General features: G+C 45.5%; 1 protein-coding gene across 4 annotated transcripts in view; it reads right to left on the minus strand.

The window, feature by feature from the left end:
• The window catches only part of pdzrn3b (PDZ domain containing RING finger 3b), an 89021-nt gene that overhangs the window by 14211 nt on the left and 54551 nt on the right, over positions 1-20259 (minus strand). The window contains exon 1 of one of the 4 annotated variants that reach the window (XM_035386733.1): positions 8865-9223. The exons of the other annotated variants lie outside the window; for them this stretch is intronic. Coding sequence (XP_035242624.1) covers positions 8865-8933 — 69 coding nt within the window. The 5' untranslated portion in view covers positions 8934-9223. Of the gene's footprint in view, positions 1-8864; positions 9224-20259 lie in introns of those variants that run through there. 4 annotated transcript variants of the gene reach the window in all.

Here is a 20259-nt window from a genome sequence, read left to right on the forward strand (position 1 = left end):
TCTCTCCCCCTCTCTGCCTCTCCCTCTCCCCCCCCTCTCTCTCTCAGGAGCAGGAGTTGTGACAGTGTGAATCATCTGGGAGGAATATATGTGTTTCTATGTCCGTCTCCATGCTCACCCTCTGGACTCCGGATGCCTTGTTGCCCTGGAATCCTGCTGTTCCCGGGAGGCAGCGACCCCTGAATAAAGCCCCGCCCCCTCCCACAGAGGCCACAGTATTGCGCCTGAGTGCACACGATGGGGGCATTCCCACCCGGGGGGGAGGGGGGGAGGGGGGACTGGCTGAGCGTGGTCCCCTTTCACTAAATTCACCTCTGACACCACACAGGTCTGCAGGGAGAGGCCGAAACACTGTGCTCACCAGTGCCGTACTCCCCAACTCTGAACCCAACTTTTAATCCATTTGAACCCATTCTTTTAACTCCCTGCTCTCTAACACCACACAGCACCTCTATTAAACTAGAGACTCCCATCGTGCGTCAGCCCACCTAAGGAAATCCCCACAGATGGCGCAAAAAGCCTACCTTTCGTCTATCTCCTCAAAGCAAGAGTCCATAGTATAGCTTGACCATGCAACAGGGATACATTTTTATGCTGCACCACATCACCAGTTATGATTAATGAAAACAGTGCAGAATTAAAGAGCACAAGCTTGCTTGTCAGCGAGGCAGAAATCCTGGTTCAGATGATGTAAGGTTACCCTATTACTGAAACAACAAATCACAAACATCTACCTCCTTCTGTCACCTCCTGTACGACATTATGCTAAAGCAGTCAATTCAGGGACAAAGACCTCGTAAACCCTTTTAATGAGGGCCGTGTGTGATATTCACAGTGACGAATAGCAATGAGGTCTGAAACCACAGCTCTGTGTACTTACGGGTGTTGGGGTACAAGGGGAATTTATTCAACAGCCTGTCCATCACTCAAAGGCCTTGATAGGGAACCAGTGCCTCCTTCAATTAAGATATCAGGCCTGCATCAACCCTATGCAGATGTACAGGGTTTTTTCTCCCCTCTCTGTGGCGAACAGCATCCCTCATCGTCTCCTGCCCTCCTGCCACCCCTGTCAAAGTTCCGCACATCTGCGGCGTGTCCTCAAAGCTCGTTACGATCCGTGCCGTCGTCCCGGAAGCTAATTAAGAGCTCCCGATGGGAACGGCAGCGTGTTCGCCCACCTCCGTGCTGGACCGCGGAACGCAGACGCTGGCTGATTGGGTTCTCCGTGCCTGGCGGCAGGTATGTGCGGGGCCGCTGCCAGAGAGCACGGCCAGGGCTTCCGCCCTCTTCCGCTGCAGCTGAGGCTGCCACAGGGAGCGCATCATGAGAACACACAACCAGAAACAGGCTCATACGGATTTATCATGCTCTCATTTACTTTCGCTCCTCTAATTTTAAAGGCGAGAAGGGAGTTGCCTAAATTCTGGGATTTTTAGATTGCTAGTTTATTTGTACTCATCCAGTCAAATGTGACTAATTTACCAATGGGACTGTCCATCCAGATGCCTTCCTTGGGTTTTAAAGTGTTGTTTAATTAGATGCCAAAATATATATAAAGCTAGGTTTACAATGGCAACTTAAACAGTTTTGTAATGAATTCTGAGGCAAAGTGTTGGCTTGCTCTACACCTCATGGAGGGGTGGCCTGGAGGATGGCAGCAGACTCAGCTTCATATTGAGACTGAGGGAACAGGAGAGCTGCCAGACAGATGCAGGACAGACCATCGCTTGTAGAGAACTGTGAAAGCCCTGGGAAATGCAGTCTATTAACGCCTGGCCACTGATGTGACAAGCTCTTCTTTAAGTCCCTCTTTATGGTTGGATACACTTCTTAAGCAAATTCTTCAGTCTGTATTTTACAAGGGGGAGGGGGGGGGGGAGGGGCTCACAACGGCTGATTTGATACAAAACATTGAGGCTTGAAAGCATACTTTGAGATGCTGGGCGGTTGAGTGGTGGAGGAAGAGTTCTAAATGTGGGTCAATTCTGCTTGAAACAGCAGCTAATCCGTCTTTTCTTTCACATTTAACAGTTCTGACAAAAAAAAAAAAAAAACGCAATGCAACTCTGTTAAGGCTGGTTATGGCCTTTCTCTGCAAACGTGTTTCAATCTTTTCATTGACTGAGGAGAAACAGTTTCTCTGAAAGAGCAGATCTCCCCTCGGCTTACATGAAACACATGAAACACATTATTTACCATAGTCTGCTGTGTTACTGAGGAACGCAGAACAAATAGTGCTAAACAAAAGTATTCAATAGGCATAGCTGACTGAAATAAAACACCATTATTTACTCTCTCCTAATCTCATTTAAGCAAAGGACATTTGAGTTATCCTCAAAAAAATCAATATCACTTCCTTCAGGCTCTCTGCACTGCTTTCCTTTCTTGATGAGAACTCCTTCAAGTGCTTTATCAAAGCAAATCTTTTCAGATTTTTTTCAAAATCAAACGCGGGCTTCACTCAGACCCATTGCAGCGCTGTATCTGTATCCGTGTGATGTTGTGCGTTCTCTAAGAGAGGAGGAGCTCTCTAAGCCACCGAACGGAGACACTGTCCGACTCGTGTAGAGAGTGGAGCATGAGAGGACCAGGGGAGGGACAGGGGTGGACCCGGCGGGGCTGAAATCACAGGCAGCAGCTTGGGAGAAGAGTCCGGTCATTATTAGAGCGGCAATCTCAGAGTCTCCCGATCTCCGTCTACCAGCCGGGACACATGCTCATTTCTCCCTGTCATCAGCGCAAGGGCAGACAGGAAGCCTGTGTTTCCCAGCTCAATTCAAAAGGCTGCCCCCTCCCACACATCCCCTCCCCATACACCCAGGTCTGGGTCACACACACATACACACACACACACACACACACACACGTACGCACCCATGTACACACACACACTAGTGTTTTCCAGTTATCCCGATCTTACCCTAATACTACAAATATACAGGACAGGCCCTGGCTTACCGAAGGAACACAGCACTGGCCCCAGTTCCATTTTAAACACATTCTGACCCCTGTATTAACTCTTAATAAGGGAGCCTGGAAGCAGCGAGCTCCTTCCCATTGGCCACATGGGGTACGCTCAGCCTGCAGACTGATAATGAGCAATAATGGCACTCCATCACTCGCATTTAAAAAGGCGCTGTGACTTGGTTCGCTTTAATAAGCGCTTAAACCCCTCTGTCCTGATGTTTTATTCATGACTCTCCTGCTGCACAATGCGGGGCACACTGTTGTATTCACTGGGTACATGTGTACAAAGCTGATTCATTCTCTTAATCAAGCGCTGCTGCTGTCAAATGCTTTCTTGGCTGGCGGTATGGAATTGAACATGGGAACGTCTGTACTTCTCACTGGCGGGATATAACTGTAAGACAGGCACCAAGACAGCATTGCTTTGAGTCTTAATTAGAAAAAGGAAAAATGTATGAGTTTTTTCCACAGTGCACAATGCAACATTATGTTAGCTCAATCTAATAGACAAACATTACACACTGTGACAAATCACCAGCATAAATCCTGAAAAGACAGTCTGTATTTCATCATTACAAATTTGATCAACAGTAACACCTGTTTTACGCAATCCCTATAAATCAGCTCTGTCCTTGATATGAGATTAAAATTTAGTTTGAAAATAAGCTATGTAACTATAAATCTGCCACATCGCTGCATATCTCAGCCAATTATGTTGCATGCAGTGACCTCTCTTTTGTAACTGTCAAAGGTTAACATGGGAAAATTTTAAAGAATGAAACTCTACATTTTTTGTGTGCCTTTGTTAATTTTTATACCAATCCAAGTAACCAATTAGTGATCCCACAGTCAGATAAAATTCAGACAGATAATCAGATAAAATTATATTTGTGCACTTTTTGGTGTGCATTTCTCTTACAGTAGCTAGATCTAAAGTGCTTTTACTTGTTGCACTGGATCCGCCTGTGCTGGTGTGCACTAAATGTCACACTGCAGTGATGTGCCACACTGTGCCATCTCTCTGTGCGGTGCTTTGCTTTGTGGGTAATCTGTACACGCTGTGCTGTGCGTGTGCACTGTTTTGCTTTGTGATTAATCTGTAGATGCTGTGCTGTGCGTGCGTGTGCGCACATGGCGCTGTGACTCTGATCAGTGACATGTGACAGGGCAGACTGAAGAGGGGCCGTCGCTGAGCGCTCCCCCGTGGCTGATCACCAGCTGCTCCGGTGTGAGGCAGATGTGGAAGCGCAGGGGTGAATCTGCCTCCTGTTAAAGGGACTGTGCTGCGTAACCCCCCTTTGTCATTACACCCGGCCTCCGTCAAGCCTCATTAGGGAGCCCACTGCCTCTGTCAGGGCCACATTAAAGACAAAGCTTTCCTCTGTACTTTTTGCCCTTGTGATAAGGAAAACTGTCCTTCCTTTTTCTACTCTTGACAAGCCAGTAGTTTCCGCTTCCAATCCCATGCACCTCATGCAGCAGCCTGTCACCCTTGCATGGTCATCTTTCAGAACATCTAAAATATCATATAAAATATATATGTAATTCTAAGTAAACTACTAGAGCAGCATCGACCTAAAAGTATATTTAATGTTTCCACAGTGTACATTATAACAGATTTAATGTTACTCTGTGGATAATTCATGTTGTGGTTAACAGAGAGAAAACTGTTCTGGGTACTGAGCAACAAAGGACCTTTAGAAAATGAATCTGAGGCTCACTTCTGTAAACACACATTAAAAATCCCAACAATGAAAATATACGCTCCATAATTACATCGCCGTGGATAAAAATGTGTCATCACATGTGGCCTGCGTTGCTTTATCTGTTCAGCGTCTGCTCCCGAATTACACACAAGACCCAACACAATCAACCGAGCAAAAAACAAAAAACCCTAAAAAAAAGAAATAAAATAAAGTAAAAAAACAAAGCAGAACAGTATTTCAAAAACAACAGACGGAAGAAGCGATGCGAGCAGATGAAAGCAGGAGCGGCACCGCCGTTAGTGTGTCTGGCCGGAGGACCTGAGCGGCCCGGCTTGTGGTTTTTTAAAGTTCTAATTAAACGGGGGTCTTGTGAGGCGCAGACAGGCGCCACGGCCATTACAGGCCACTTTAGGAGAGATTAGGAGCCTCCAGACTGTCAAACAGTGTTTTGGAGCGCTTTACCTCTGCCTCTCTGACAGAAGCACTGGAGCTTGCTGCTCTGCGTGGCACATACCTTTCCTGCTTTGAAGAGGGAGCCCTGGGTTCACTGCAGTTAGCGAGGTCAAGTTTACACAGACAGATCGGAGCAGTCTCAGCCCATTGCCTTCCCTGGGCTCTAATTATCTTAACTGACAGAGAACGGCCTTCGGGCAGACTCTAAAACTCACTCACTGATACTCTTTTTGTAAAGGTGGCCTTTGGACCCACTTCACGCATCATGAAAGCAATCATTGCTGTTGATATCAGTTTTGTTGTGTCCCGTGTACTGTAATTGCTTGAGAATAAGTTAGAATAAAAAATAAATAAATATAAAAAGCCGCACAGCATATGCAAACAATGCAGAATTATCAATTCATTATTGCCAATTTTACGGAAGACATGCCGGCTTAGCAAGCCGTGCTTCTGAGCAGAAAGCTCTAAAGAGCCGCATTTTCATGTCAAAAGCCAACTCCCCCTGGCAAACCGAAGAAGCTAATGATGATGACTACGCACCAGTGACTACGACAGAATCAAAAGAACACAAATTAGCATGGGGGAAGGCAATTCTTCACTGAGAGATTCTCCGTTGCAAAAGAACAATGTTTGACTGTTATCAGTGACAATAACCAAGTGACTATTACAGTTTTGCCTGATTGTGGAGCAATAAGGTATATGTGCAAGAAGAGAGGTATTGTGCATCATTAAACCCCCAGAGAAGTGAAAGGGGAGAGCTGGCAGTGTGCCACATGCCCTAATGAAGAGCATCTCTGCAAATGTTTATTATCTGTGTATGTGGCAGGGCCACAGCCCAGCCTGGGTTAGACCCTGTTTCTGCTGCCTGTTCCAGGGGCTTACCCACTCCCCCCACCCCCCACAGCCACTCTACGCCATCTCTCGTTTGGAGAAGTGTGTCCTATTCAACAGAGTTCCTGTGAGCAGAGGTGCACACAGACCGTTTAGCGTACAGTACGGCACAGGCTTACACACCTGCCGAGGCGGTGCACTGGACCCCTGCAGAATGCAGTTGACGTGCAGAGGACGAAGAGACCTTGAAAGAAACGCTCACAAGTCACATTCGGAATGTGCACGTGTCCATACGGCTCATTACAGCGGCATGCTACAGGCGGCTTTGACACCAGTGACAAAAGGCAGTAATGGAACCAAGACTTAATTCACCAATTAAAGGATATATCCAGTACAATGTTAACATGTCCTTGACCCTGTCAGAAATCTCACAACCGGACAAATGGCTTCCTAAAATACACGACCATACAGCCTGCACAGCTGAACTATCTCTCCCCAAGTCCATTTTTGTGCATTTTTTTTGGGCCTTATCCTAAATTCATCAGAAGGGGCCACAGTATGCCTTCAGGACTCTACAGCATCTTTATGGCCTGTCGGCTGAGACAGTAGAGGGCTGCCACAAACAGCGAGCACTTTGTCAAGTGCATCTGAGCATTATCTGCGTAATCACAGGCACGGGGAATGGGGTGTCAGGGCGAGGTTTTGTGATGAATGGGGTACGAGGCTGAACGCAGCAGGCTGGCTTTGTCTCGCTCGTCCTCCGCCCGGTCAGGTGGTGCTCCCTGTTGGAGTAATTGGCAGAGGAGGGAGTGCCATAAGACAGCCAGCATGGGTCCGTCAGCTAACAGCCTGCCAATCAATGGTAATTGACAGATAGCATGACAGACTTGCCACTGATCAAGTGTAAGGACACAAAGGGTCTGGGCCTCCTCCCCGAGCCTCATCCTGACATTTGTCCTGAGCAAAGGAAATAGAGGAGGGCAACGGAGTCTTTCTATGCCTGCTCATCTCATATCATCTGTTAGCTGTGTTTGGCAAACAAGTCATTTAGCATGACAAAACACACCCCGCCAGTCTCAGGCAAACCTTTTAGTCTTCCAAGCAGAGCCAAGCATGATCAAAGCTCAGCACTTTGAAGACAGAATGCTGAAATACCAGGCGACACCTCGGAACCTTTGAGTAATGTGTGAAAGAACAGCTTTCTTTCTTTATAATACAGAGGGAAAAGCAAAAAAGCCAGCTCATTAAATTCACTTAAATAAAAAAACAGGCCCCGCATTCTCTGTTCACTAATGGGGCTGGAGATTATAGCTATACAAATATAATATTGTGTCTTTCACGGCTAGCACAGAAAAGGTGCTGTGTGAAGATACATTCCTTTCATGGTGATAAGTTAGCCTAATGCTATCATCAATGCTTTGCAGGGCAAAGCCATTCAAAGGCTTCTGTTCAATCTACAGGCCAGAGTCACAGTATTTTTCCAGTCAAACACAATGTGACTGGTCGATAAATCCTTTCAGATGAAGACACCTCTGTGTTGCCATCCTCTTGCTACAGAGGGGGAATATGAGACTGTAGAGAGAGCGTGTTAAATAATGGGGTGCTCTACTTCTTCCCCTGCTATTCACAAGTAGAGATTTACCCTGTTACCTCCTCACAGAATGCCATCCATCTACTTTTATCATAAAAATATACATAAAAAACTTAAATCAATAAATAAGAAAACAACGAATCAAATCCTCATGCCATGATCAGCTGAGCTGGACAGCTTAACTAATGTACACCAGCAGAGCTAAAGACACACTGTTACAACAGGCAAAAAGGACTACAGCACACAAAAAGACACAAGGACACATGCTGATGTTCAGTTCACCTGAGGAGACACAGAAGACAGAGAAGACTCATGATGCAAAGCACAATTGCAGATCTTGATTTGTTTCTTAGCACTCTAATTATTAGGGATAATAAACTAGGCTACGTGTGTCTAATGAATTTTCGGTCAAATATTTCACAGAATTTTGGACAGCATTTAAAGTATCTGGCAGTGCAATTCTGCATACTTCTTTGAACACTTTCAAAGTTGTGGGAAGGGTGGGGTGGGGCGGGGGAGGTGGGGGTGTTGGGGCTGTGGGGGCTTTAATTTGCTATGCGCAAGCACAGTTTCCATGCTGAACCTCCAAATCTCAATTTAATCAGTAATCACTAAGAAAACAAATTGAAAAATAACTTATTTTTTGTTTAAAAAAAGTTAATTAAAACACACGTTATAAAAGACAGGCCAAGCAAAAATACCACAGTTCCACACCACAAAACAAAACAAAACTAAAACTAAAACATGCCACATAAGTGGTTGCTCATTAAACATAAACCCAAGTAGAAGTCAAACTGGGGTTAAAGACTGGAAACCCCACAGTCAGCACTTAGTAACACAGAAGGAGGAGGTGGGTTGGAAATTGCACATGCGGACGGAAACATTCAGTCGTCTGTCACAGATCTGGGCGCACTCCTTGTCTCTAAAGTGCGTGACCATGCCTCGACCCTGTGCTCACAGACCATGGGTACTAAGCACACCCAGCCCCCCCTTCCCCTTCCTCCAGCCCCCCACGCATACATTTCAGCCCTTCATGCTGTCACTCTACCAACAAACTAACTGCAACCAACAGACACCACTAACTTATAGTGCCTAGCAAAGGCAAACCAACATTACAATCACCAAGGTGAGAATAGCATCCACAATCACAAAACAAAGCATGTGCAGTGATGCTCAGACATAAAGTAGCCTACCTCATCCTAAAGTCATGCAAAGTCTGTGCCTGCAGCCCCTTCAAATAGCACAATGCTCCTCCTTTACTTTACATGCACTGTATGTACACTGAATAAAAGTAGCAGAAGCTCTGTCTTCATTACCTGACAGACTTCGTACAGCAGTTTGTACTGTTCCTCTGGCTTCTGCAGAGTACAGAGGCGGCATCCCATGGTGGAGAAGCGTCCCTCTCCTTTTCCTTCCTCCGGCCGAGCAGGAAGAGAGAGACCTCAGCTGGCTCTCCCACAGCGGGCTCACATGTGGCTGCTCTCTCTCTGTCCCCCTATCTCGCTCCGTCACTCCCTCTCTCTCCCCCCTCTCTCTCTCTCTCTCTTTCTGAGGATAAGGGTCTGTCTAAATGGATTTACATGGATGCTGCAGACTCCAGCACCCGCATGTGAGTGTGAGTGTGTGTGTCCCCTACCTTCACTCACTCACTCGCTCGCCCGCTCATTCCCTCAATAAGTCAGTCCTCCCTTTACTCCTTGCTGAAGCTTCACCACTGCCTATATACATACACCCCACTCATGCATATTAAGCAGAAGCTCACTGAATATTCATGAGGTGCTGCCTTATGGATGGTGGTGTGTGTGCATAATTGCAGACTACGCCAAATGAAGTTTCATTAATTGACAATCGTTACTTCTATTGTGCGTGAACACAATGGAGTTGAGCGGTGATGCGTTATCACTGCTGCAAACAAACCTCTCTCTGGGTCAGACCTGCATAATAGTTTGGTAGTGAAAGCCTCTTTTATTAGATTCACTCAATAGTCAATAAGCTGATCACAACAACCACTGAGGTGGAAACCAGTTTTTTTCTTCTTTTCAATGTAAAATTAGACATACATCTCTACTGAAGGAAATTCATGAAATGAACACTCAGTGGATAGTATGAACACAAAAGAGGGGAGCATTAACTTTTGCGAAGGGAAACATGTATCCAGTTAAGAGGGCTTTCTTCTTGTGCAAGGTTTCCTTTTGTATTTGCAGCCAGGACCTTAGACAAACACATTCTCCAGTAAAAGGTGAATAAAAGAGAATCTCATCTCTTCTAGCGCTGGTCCTAATGTATTCGGGGGCGAAGACAAGCAGACAAAACACGTGTGCAGACGGAGACTGTCCAGCTGATAAACAGTGACACGCATTCGTAGCGAGTGAGCTGTAGTCCTCGGTCACAGCCAGAGAGGACAGACGCTTTCCAGGACCGGGCCTGACAGCGGAGGTGGGCTCAACCCGCGCAGATCTGGCATCCGGCCTGGCGCCTTGCCAGGCGCAACGCAGCCAACCAACACAAAAGGCAATTACAGGAGCCAGGGTGGGCACTGGGTCAGCCTCTTGCTTATTATGCACCGGTGGCATCGTCGTGCAACAACAGAGCGGCCTTGTCCAACGACGCGCCCCACTCCAGCTCACACGATTAGTGAGCCCCTGACATTTTAATTACTGCCCCGGGACAAAGAAGAGCAGGGAAACTGACCACTGCGCTCACCGTTCCATGTCCTCGCAGGACAGGTCTGAGCGAACAGTTCCGCGACGGCGCGTGATTGGCCAACGCCGTGACGGCTCTGACTTGACTCGACTGAATGTTTTAACATTAGGCTGCTGAGGAAGTCGGCTCAGACAAAATTCCTTCCTGTCTTATCTGCCCTTCGCTTGGAAGCAATGTTGTTCCAGAAATTCACCCTCTGCCGTGCTCCACCCGTCTCAAGTCTAGCATAATTCACACACTATGCGTCGCAAGACGGGGAGATTAACCGGCACGTTGGTGATGAATATTTAAGCTTATATACCTGTATAGATTTCATGGTCTAATTCAGTCTGTGGTGTTATTCACGGTTTGTGAGGAAGGTGATAAGAGCTTCCAGAAACCAGATGTTCCTTCAGATTCTTATCCATGAGGGATTCCTGTGGCTTCCCAGTGCCACAATGGCAACTGAAAAAATACAGCCCTCCTATGTACATACTGTAAACCCTTGGTTTAAAGTGTCAGTCAAAACTATTCAAATTATTTAATCATTTTCCTTAAGAAATCACATTGAGGCCAGCAAAGGATTATGACTTCTTTTCCCACAACCTTGGCTTGACAATTCTCAGTCTGGTTCTCACACAGTCAAGGTCACGGTAAAACATCACATAATCCAACTACATAATGAGAACAGGGTAGACAATTGCCAGAGGCATCCCAGAAGAGGTCAAAGTACAGTAATTGCAATTATACTTTAGCTCCTCTATCATTCACAGTGTCCCAAAGGTTGTTTGTTTCTTTATCAAAAGAATCAGCCTGATGGTTGCTGTCTGGGCAGCATCATTGAAAGCACCCTGTATTTGGCTTGGTGCAAGCCAAGCGTAGCCTGGAGACATGATGCAGAAGAGAGATTTAGAGAGAGCTTTCTCAGCATGTAGGCCTACAGGTTTTAGAGGAGATTAATCTATAGAACCACAGATAACTTTTCCTTGCTCTCCAAAACCTGCATTTTGGTAGCAATTCTGTGCTCTGGGCAAATGACTGGCTACCTCACACCTCCTAGAGCTGAAAAAGCAGTTCAGAAAGGGACAGAGATAAGGAAATGAACAGACTGATAAATAAATAAGCAGACGGAAACAAAAACCAATCTACACCCACTCGTCCTCGTCCTCGGAGATGACAATCAAGTGACACTGGGAACAAGAAAAAAAAACACGGACACTGCATTCATCAAATTAATTTCTTGTTGCCGTGCCAACACAGCATCTCCCCTTCCCCCCTCTGAACCCTGGGACACGGGGGCTGAAACTTGCTCTTTCGGTAAACACGCTTCAAACAGCGGTTTTGATCTGCGGCACCGGAGAAATGAGCAAACAGCAGCAACGGCTAATTAGCAGCGAATGTATTCCTGGACTCCGGCGTGAGTAACAAGTGAAACTAAAGGTAATGATGTAATCCCGCCTGTCACTGGGGGTACGTGAAAGAGGGGCACAGAAGGTGGCGGGCGCCTGGGGACTGCTACCGTTGTGTCCCCTCCCTAATTAACTAACTGATCCTTTAAACTGTCAAACCCCGGCTCCGGCTCCACGCTCCGCTGAGCCATTCATATTCATAACCAGCTATTTTGCACTCGCCGGGGTCCTCGCCTATCCAGTCAAACAGTTGTCCCTTTCTGCTGTTTGTCAAATGGTGCACTGCAGAATCAGGGGCCCACGGCCGACTCTCTCTTTCTGTCTGTGTTTCTCCTTCGTTCTCATTTCCCGGGAGTCTATCAAATGAAAAACTAAAACATTAAGATGCATTTTATGTAACAAACTAATTTTCCCCCACAAAACAGCACTCGGTGCTCTTAAAGAGCAAACAAAGAGTAAAGCTTCCTCCATCACTGTCGTGGATCTGAGACTGAGCTTTAAATTGCATGAAAGTTCACATGAAGCAAAGTTCAAATTGGGCCGAACACACACTCGATTGGGAAATGTGCGAAGAGGTTATATCATATTGGAATGAAAGGTGCCTGTTGAGGTGTCCGATGCTGGGGCCGGTCCCTGTCCAGCCCGTGGGAGGAGTTAATGCACGCTGACCCCCGGCATTTCCATGAGCTGAGGGAAAATGTCAAGCTATCAGGTTTATGATTGGGAGGCCTGGCTGAAGAAAGTTCCTCAGATTTTAATTCGGATTTTATGACGCGGATCAAAGAGCAGCTTCATTAAATTTCGGGGAGCTGTCGACTGACTTGCTGTGTCTGAGGAGGTGACAATTCAGGACACGACGGTAACAAGTTTGAGGATGGCGATGGGACAAAGGAGACAGAGACGTGGGCTGCAATCTCATGCTGACGAACACCGTGAAGCAATATCGAGACAGAGATCCCCTGCATGGGCAGTCTTTGTTTGCACCCTGAGCATCCACAAGGGACACATGCACATGCTCATGCAGGCTACCGAGGCCAGTTTAGGCTATGGTATGCCACATCCCTCATGGCTGTACGGCATGTCTGTCTCCCCTAAGCCTCCCTGGGCCCTTCTCTGCTGGGGGGGGGGGGGGGGGGGGTAATCCCACGGTCCACAGAGACCGCGATTGCGGGAGATTAGTGCCGTCTTCCACCCCGCTGACGCTGGCTGTGGAGAAAGGTGTCTGTTTATTAGGCCCTAATCTGCTGAGGATATGAGTCTGAATGCTGGTGCAGAGGGAAGGTATCCTGTAATAGGACCTCGCTGTTTTTACAACGGGGAGACCAGGTCAGAGCCCCTGCTTTTTTAATGAAGGGGGGGCCGGGGGGTTGGCAGAATGAGCTCTGTCACAGAATGTCCTAACCCCCTCCCACTCCCCTTGCAGACTGGTCTCTCTGTCCACAACTGGAGCTAGTGGGCGTATAAATCATGAGACAGCTGTCAAGCTTTTATTTACTGCGGTAAACAGATCCCGGCCAATATGAGCAACAGTCAAGGGAATTGCAACCGCTACATCATTTTAATTGGGGAAAATAAAATAATAATGTCCTATCCGTCATTTAAATCCATTAATGAGCCTGTCTGTGGAAATGGCTCAGTGGCAGGGCAAAGCTGGGGTCTAGGGAGCGCCCTCACGTTTGTGCAGACAAAAGGCAAAGCAACACATTGCAGGAACAGTACAGGGAAAACGAGGGCCACAGCAGAGATGTCACGCACTCCACACACCACGGGCTCCACACGATATCAGACAGTCTGCAGACATGCCTGTCAACAAACAGTTTTTTAATCCCCATCAAAGAGACACACAAACACCCAGGTTTTTATCTCTTTTCCTGATGTGAAAATGCAACACCCACGGTTTTGTGATGTGCTGTAATTCTCAAAGAAAATTCTTAAGAAAGATGAAGAAAAAAAAAACATCAAACTGATTTTTTTCTCTCTCAAAGCATCATCAGTGTTCTTATTTGTGCATTAGAACGGACTATGAAATACATGCTGTTTCTCTCATGATTAAATACAGGGGAAATCAAACAGTCACACATAAAAGTAGAAACAAGCACATACAAAGTCCTATCAAATATTAGATAAACGAGTAACAAAGGGCCCTGCAAGTGACATAAAAACATCCGTAAAGCTGTATTATACAGAAACGCCTGGGCTCGAGGTCAGTGGAGAAAAGGGACTATGGGCTATGCGAGCTGACAGGGGGCATAATTCTCACTGCAGCTCTCAACTGTTGTGGGAGAGAGGCAAGTTTCACATGAGGGATAAAGAAGGATTTGAATATAAATAAATTGGAAGGGGTGATGACAGCGAGCGAATCTGGTGGCAGTAAATGGATCCCTCGTCCTGGCTGACAGATCTAATATGTCTTCGGCTTTGGCGGGCCTCCAATCCACAAATGACAGACCCCTGCTCAAAGCGGAATTAGCGCGCATAATGGGGCTACTAAAATCATGGCCTAACCTTTGCTGCCATGAAGACCGCAAGGTAAACGTCCATAACGAGACATAAAAAGTATTTACGATTAATTATCTAAATGCCACGGCATTCCTTCCGCAGGTAAGTCATGCAGCTTGTCAACACGGTTATTAAGTGGGATATTAAGGAGTTCGTATTTCATCCGCTGGGCCACATGCGCCGGAGTCCCAGGCATGTGGACATAGGCGCTGGCGGGGGCCTACAGCGTCTGCCTCCACCGGCAGGGAGACCAGTCTGTCACGGCCCGGCCGTTCCATCTCACTCACTCCCATCATATTACTTCCGCCGCGCTCGGCAGTGTATATACCTACTGTAAAGTCGCGGGCGTGCCTGAATCACGTTTGCTCAGACGCAGGCGGATGCATCGTGTTGAGTGAATTGGCGTTGCGGTGTTACCCATCCTGCCGGTCTCGGGGGGGTTGAGTTATTGGCCCGGCGATCCCGTCTGACGCTCATCCATGACCGCATCTCATTACATTACCACGCTTTCAGAAGCTAAGGGACTGACTACAGGACATTAGTGGTGATGTCAGTGATGGGTGAAATCATGGCACGACAGTTCCGTCATAAATGATCCTGAAGGAGGACTGCAATTTGCAAAATGGAGCCGCGGTGAGTGATGGGCAGTCACAACGGTAAATACTGTAGACAATGCTTTCATTTCATTTTCTACATTTCCATCAATTTCAGCCCAGCTGTTCTTACCAGTTTTAATGCCATTACTCCATAAAAATCCAGGCTTTTACTGAATTAAAAATAACAATGTTGTCACTACAACACTGAAATATTCCAGTCGGGTAACACCTGCCAATTAACTGGCACTAAGTTCAATTTAGAGACAAAGCTGGAGATAATCTCTCGATGATAAGACATTGACAGGGACAAGTGAAAAGTCAAATGAGCCTGTGAATAATGTGGATCTATACCCTCCTGCCTCTTGTAGCCATTCCACATCTGATATATCTCTCCAGCCATCAGAGAGCTGAGGCCAGATGCTAGATGGTGCCAAGCCGTCATGATTCAGCCTGTCACGAGTTCAGTTCCAAAGCCCTCTCCAAAGACCCTTCTAGCTAATAGAGAGCTCTGCTGCACATTGATAGTATGCAAATGTATCATATTTCTGTATGTTTTAACAGTCAGGGGACCAATACACTACAGAAAATAATGTCTAAATTAAAGGCTAAATACCCCTGGAGAAACGGAGTTCTAAATTAAATTGACAGACTAGTATAGTGAGAAAATGTGGGCATCATAAAGTTCTTGGTTGAGAGAAGTGAGTTTCATTTCGTAAAAAAAAGTATATATATATATATATATATATATATATATATGGCCAGTACAACACATTCTGTTCTGGAAACAGCATGTCTTCTGTTGAAATCATAGTGAGATGAAATGTTGATGAAACACAAACACATAGGAACACATGTAGAAATGCACCAACCATGCACACACACACACACGCACACGCACACACACACACTACTCACCCCCATTATAGAAAGCTCAGATCCTGAGTATGTAGCCCCACTCATAACCCCACTCCCCACTGGAGCCACACAGAATCATCAGTTGTCTGACCCCAGGTCAGAGTTCACACAAAGCATAACCCTGGGGATTCCCCACCTCTCTGTTGTTTTTATACTGCCCACATCTACTGCTCATCCACAAGCTCACTTTGCCCACACACTCCTAAGAATGTTAACTAATTTCATCCCTTTTTTCAAATCGTCAAAGGCCAAAACATATATTTTAAAATATATTATAACATTAAAAAGACATCAACTCTGTATTCCCACATTGTGTTTATATCGATTATATTTTCATATAGAAACAGATCACACATATTTTTACTGAGCTGTCAAAAAGCACATTTTGTAAAAAAGCGCCACCCTCTAAAATAATACCACTTTCACACAATATTCGACATTTCAAATACTGCAGCTGAACCATGTAGGCTAACATCTTATTTGTCACAACTCATCCATTCAGACAGGAAAAAAAGTTCCCAGCAGCCATTTATTCATGGCCAAATCCCCGAAGAAATGAAATAATCAAAGTTGTATTGATGTAGGCCCACCTCGTACCTCGGGCAAGCCATAGATTATCAGAACCCGTGTTTGATTGCATCTACTGGATGACAAACTGAAAACAATCGCGCAAACAAAGCTGACACTTTTTTCCCCTTCTGTTCAATCCAACAATATTCACACTGGACAATCAGCTCTTCCAATGGTTTAACAACAGCCTCTGGCAAGATAAGTTACCGAGCACCATCGATGAAAAAGCCCCTGCAATAAAAACCGCAGAAGCCTCCCAGCCCACTACAGGGAGGTGTGTTACACTCCCATACTAACCTGACTCACGGGTGCATGTTTTCACTGGTGGAGATGGAGAGATATTAAGAATATGCACTGAAGTGTGTTTGATGGCAAACCATCAGGGAGATAAAAAGCACTAATGTAGTTATTTGTTCTGACTCAGTGTGCTCAGGCTATCCCAACATGCAGCTAAATTAATAGAGGTCCTCTGGTCAGTCGTTTGTCACTGGACAGACACCCAGGGGCTCTTGGTCGATGCGGACACTTCAGCCTGTACTCTCGAATGGACCTCTGGGAGACGGAATGCAAAATGGCGTCCCTGGGCGCGCACCCCACCCCTCCAGCCTACCCGCCGCGCCTCCCGCCATCGCCTCCGCTCACGCCTGGAACGCATCTGAACGATACAATGCAAACCTCGTTTGGCTGACGAGTAAATTCAATAAGCCACTTCCAGCACATCAAATTCCAATTTATCAGGGCTCCTCTTCCTGTTTGCCTCCTGAACGCTGATATTCAAATAGTGTTTGCTTTTAGGCTAAGAGAGGCTAATCCATTTAGCAGCGATGAAAAATACATTTGTAACAGTCGGCGTTATTGAACTTTCAATCTCCATTTTTAACCACTCGTAATGCCCTTTGTCAATGCCTCGCTCAGTGAGAAGCCGACGCCAAAAGGACTTTGTGAATGCTAAAAACTCTTTAATAAATGCAAAAGGAATCCTCTTGGCTGCGTGACAATTCTTATCTCCTGGACTCTATTTTTCCCCAGTAGAAGTCATCCGATGCCTCTATTGGACAGCTATAGCAATTAACAGTCACTATAATAAAAGTTGTATGCTTATCTGTTATAACTTATCAGGTCAAATAGAAAGGATTGCATTTTTCTTCCCTGGTACCAAAATAAGAGTGGACAGTGGGACTCCATGAATTAAATGACAGCCTGTGTGTTGTCAAATGGCTCCCACAATAGGCAAATGGGCACAAATAGGTACAGCTTTTCTTATTAAAATCCACACTGCCCACAGTGCACAGTGCCATTAGTGGTAATGTAATTCTCTAAGTGTGGTAACTGCACAAAGAAACAGGGTTGGGTGAAGATAATACACACAGCAAATTTCGCCTCTCACACACCACTGCACCCCCCCACGCCCCCGCCTCCCCCTCATCACACCACAACACCCCTCTCCCCGAATGGAATGGGAGAGTGTGTGTGTTTGTGGGTGTGTGTGTGTGTGTGTGTGTGGGGGGGGGGGGGGGTGGTTTAAAAAAAGCCTTGGCATATAGTTTTCATCCAATCCAAAGTTCATTTGAACTGAAGAGCACAGAAAACACTGTCATTATGGAGTACAATGCTTCAGCACAGTGAGGGGAGAATTAAAACCATTAAACAAAGGAAGGATCAGCAAAGGGTCTTAGAGAGAGAGAGAGAGAGAGAGAGTGTGTGAGAGAGATAAATTAAACATCTTGTCACAGAACAGAAGCCCTCTGGTGTAATAAAGACATGCCACTGGACATAGACAGAGCACCAGGTGGCCTCTGACACCTAGACCCTGAAGTACACCTGTGCTTTGTCAGAACGTGGGAGGCAGGTGGGGGACCGGGTTATCTAAAGCAAGGAAATAAAAAAAGAAATAAAAATACATAAATGCAAGCCAGCTTCTCCTCATTAAATACAGAGCTAGTGGAATAAAACCATTGTTTCCCTCATTCATCAGTCCTCCAGAGTTACTGTTCAGGCACTGACCCTATAGTGAGGTCCATAGGTCCATATTCACCATACACCAACGGACCACTGGCATAGCATCCACCTGCTCAGACCCCCCCTGCCCCCGCCAGGTTCTCCCCTGCCCCCCTATAGTTGCATCATTATTTCAGCACCGGCAGTGATTGGCGCATCACATAACAGATAAATTCAGTCACCCTTGGTCTTTATTCTAGAAAGCAGGTTTTCATCTGGCTATTAGCCTACAGAAATGGGCTGCAAAGCAACACGATCAAGGTAGATATAAATACATTTAATCAATCTACTCCCACAGGGGCCCCCTGCACTATTGTGTTCATCCACTTCATTTCTGAGCAAGACAGTACAAAGTTGCTACCATTCTACACATATTGCATTTCTTGTTCTGAAAAATGAGGTAAGGGTACAAAATAGGATCTTTTCAAAATATATCAGCACATCTGCATATCTTACCTCTATGGAGAAACACTGACCTTGACATTTTAGCTGGTAGTATGAAATGGAAAATAAATAAATAAAAAACAGCTAGGAATTTTGAACCATTCACAATCTCAAATTTGCTGAAAAATTCCAAGCACACTTTTTTCTTTTCATAAATCTCCATATACTGTGCAGCCTAATGCTCAACCAGCCAAAACAGACAATATTACAGTGACTTGTCTCATAAAGTCTATTTGTCTAACAATTCTCCAGTATTCACAAGCTGATCTCTAATTGCATGACACATACAGACCTGTTAAAGTGTGCTCATTGTTAACACTGTTCATTTGAATCACAGGCTTTAAAATCGAGCTGTTAATTGTTCCACATGCAATTACAACTTAATGAACCACAGCAAAAAACAGGTGTATTCAGAAGGTTAAGAGTGTGCTGTTTGTTTATGGCTTTCCTTAACCTAGGCTTTTCAAAAGTGAACAGTTTGCCACGCTGGCATTTTAAGAAGCTATTTAACACATTTTTATTGCATGGAACATAACATCACATTCCGTTATAACACACCACCTGAGTTGCATGTTGCGTCAATGGAAAAATCAATCTTCAAGGGAGCAAATCTTAGGTTAAGTGCACTGCAATAGGATTCTGCCTACCTCAGACCATGGTTCTCTGTTAAGCGTATGTGTGTGTGTGTGTGTGCGTGTGTGTGTGTGTGTGTGTTTGGTAATGTAATTTACCCATCGGTATTACAGTACAGCTAGAGCAGAAAGTGCAGTCTGGTCCCACAGGGGCTCAGTAACATGCTCCCCGCTGTTCTACACACATCCAATGCATATGATGTGAGAGAGCAATCAAAGCAATAGGGAGACACTATAGCTTATCTTGCTGGTACCCTTCCCCCAATTCTCCCCTAAAGTCAGGAACTCAGCCCTCCAGGACAAAAAGCTTCTTCTACTACAAACTTAACTTGCAAGCTCTTCATCATACTAAACAGTTGGATTGAGACATTTGAGTCATTTAACAGAATATGTAAATGCAAACAGCAAATGTATGAATAACAGGACCGCGCTGAGCCTGCATGAAACGGATGGCAGGTATCCTCAGCAGCAGTTCAGCTTCATCTGAGGCACACCAGAGGAGCAAACGGATTGGATCAACGGTTAAACCAAGGCATGCATGTTTATCCAATCAGCCATCACGTCTGACTGTTGCTACTAACAGCTACAACTCATTTAAAAAACAAGTGGGTACAAAAGCTATTATAACATAACAACAGGTTTCTAAATGAATACGTACATATTAATAGGTAATAATAACCAACTAAGGGTTATTACTTTGCCAACCTGTGTAAGCATGGCAAAGGAAGACATCATTCCTTAGGGGAAGCAAGCTCATACTAATATGTGAGCTGTTGATGTGATCTAAGCCACTCAGTATTTTAATTCGGCCAAACACCATCAAATAAAACCAAAAACAAACAGAATAAGGATTCTAAAAATATATTAAGATGGAACAAAATCAATATTAAGAGATGAATAAATATTAAGGGAAGATGTGTGGTTGCTTCCGTAGTCCGAACAATTCAGTAGATGGCATATTATTGT

Source organism: Anguilla anguilla, chromosome 13 (genome assembly GCF_013347855.1).
Source record: "Anguilla anguilla isolate fAngAng1 chromosome 13, fAngAng1.pri, whole genome shotgun sequence".
NCBI classification, from domain to species: Eukaryota; Metazoa; Chordata; class Actinopteri; order Anguilliformes; family Anguillidae; genus Anguilla; species Anguilla anguilla.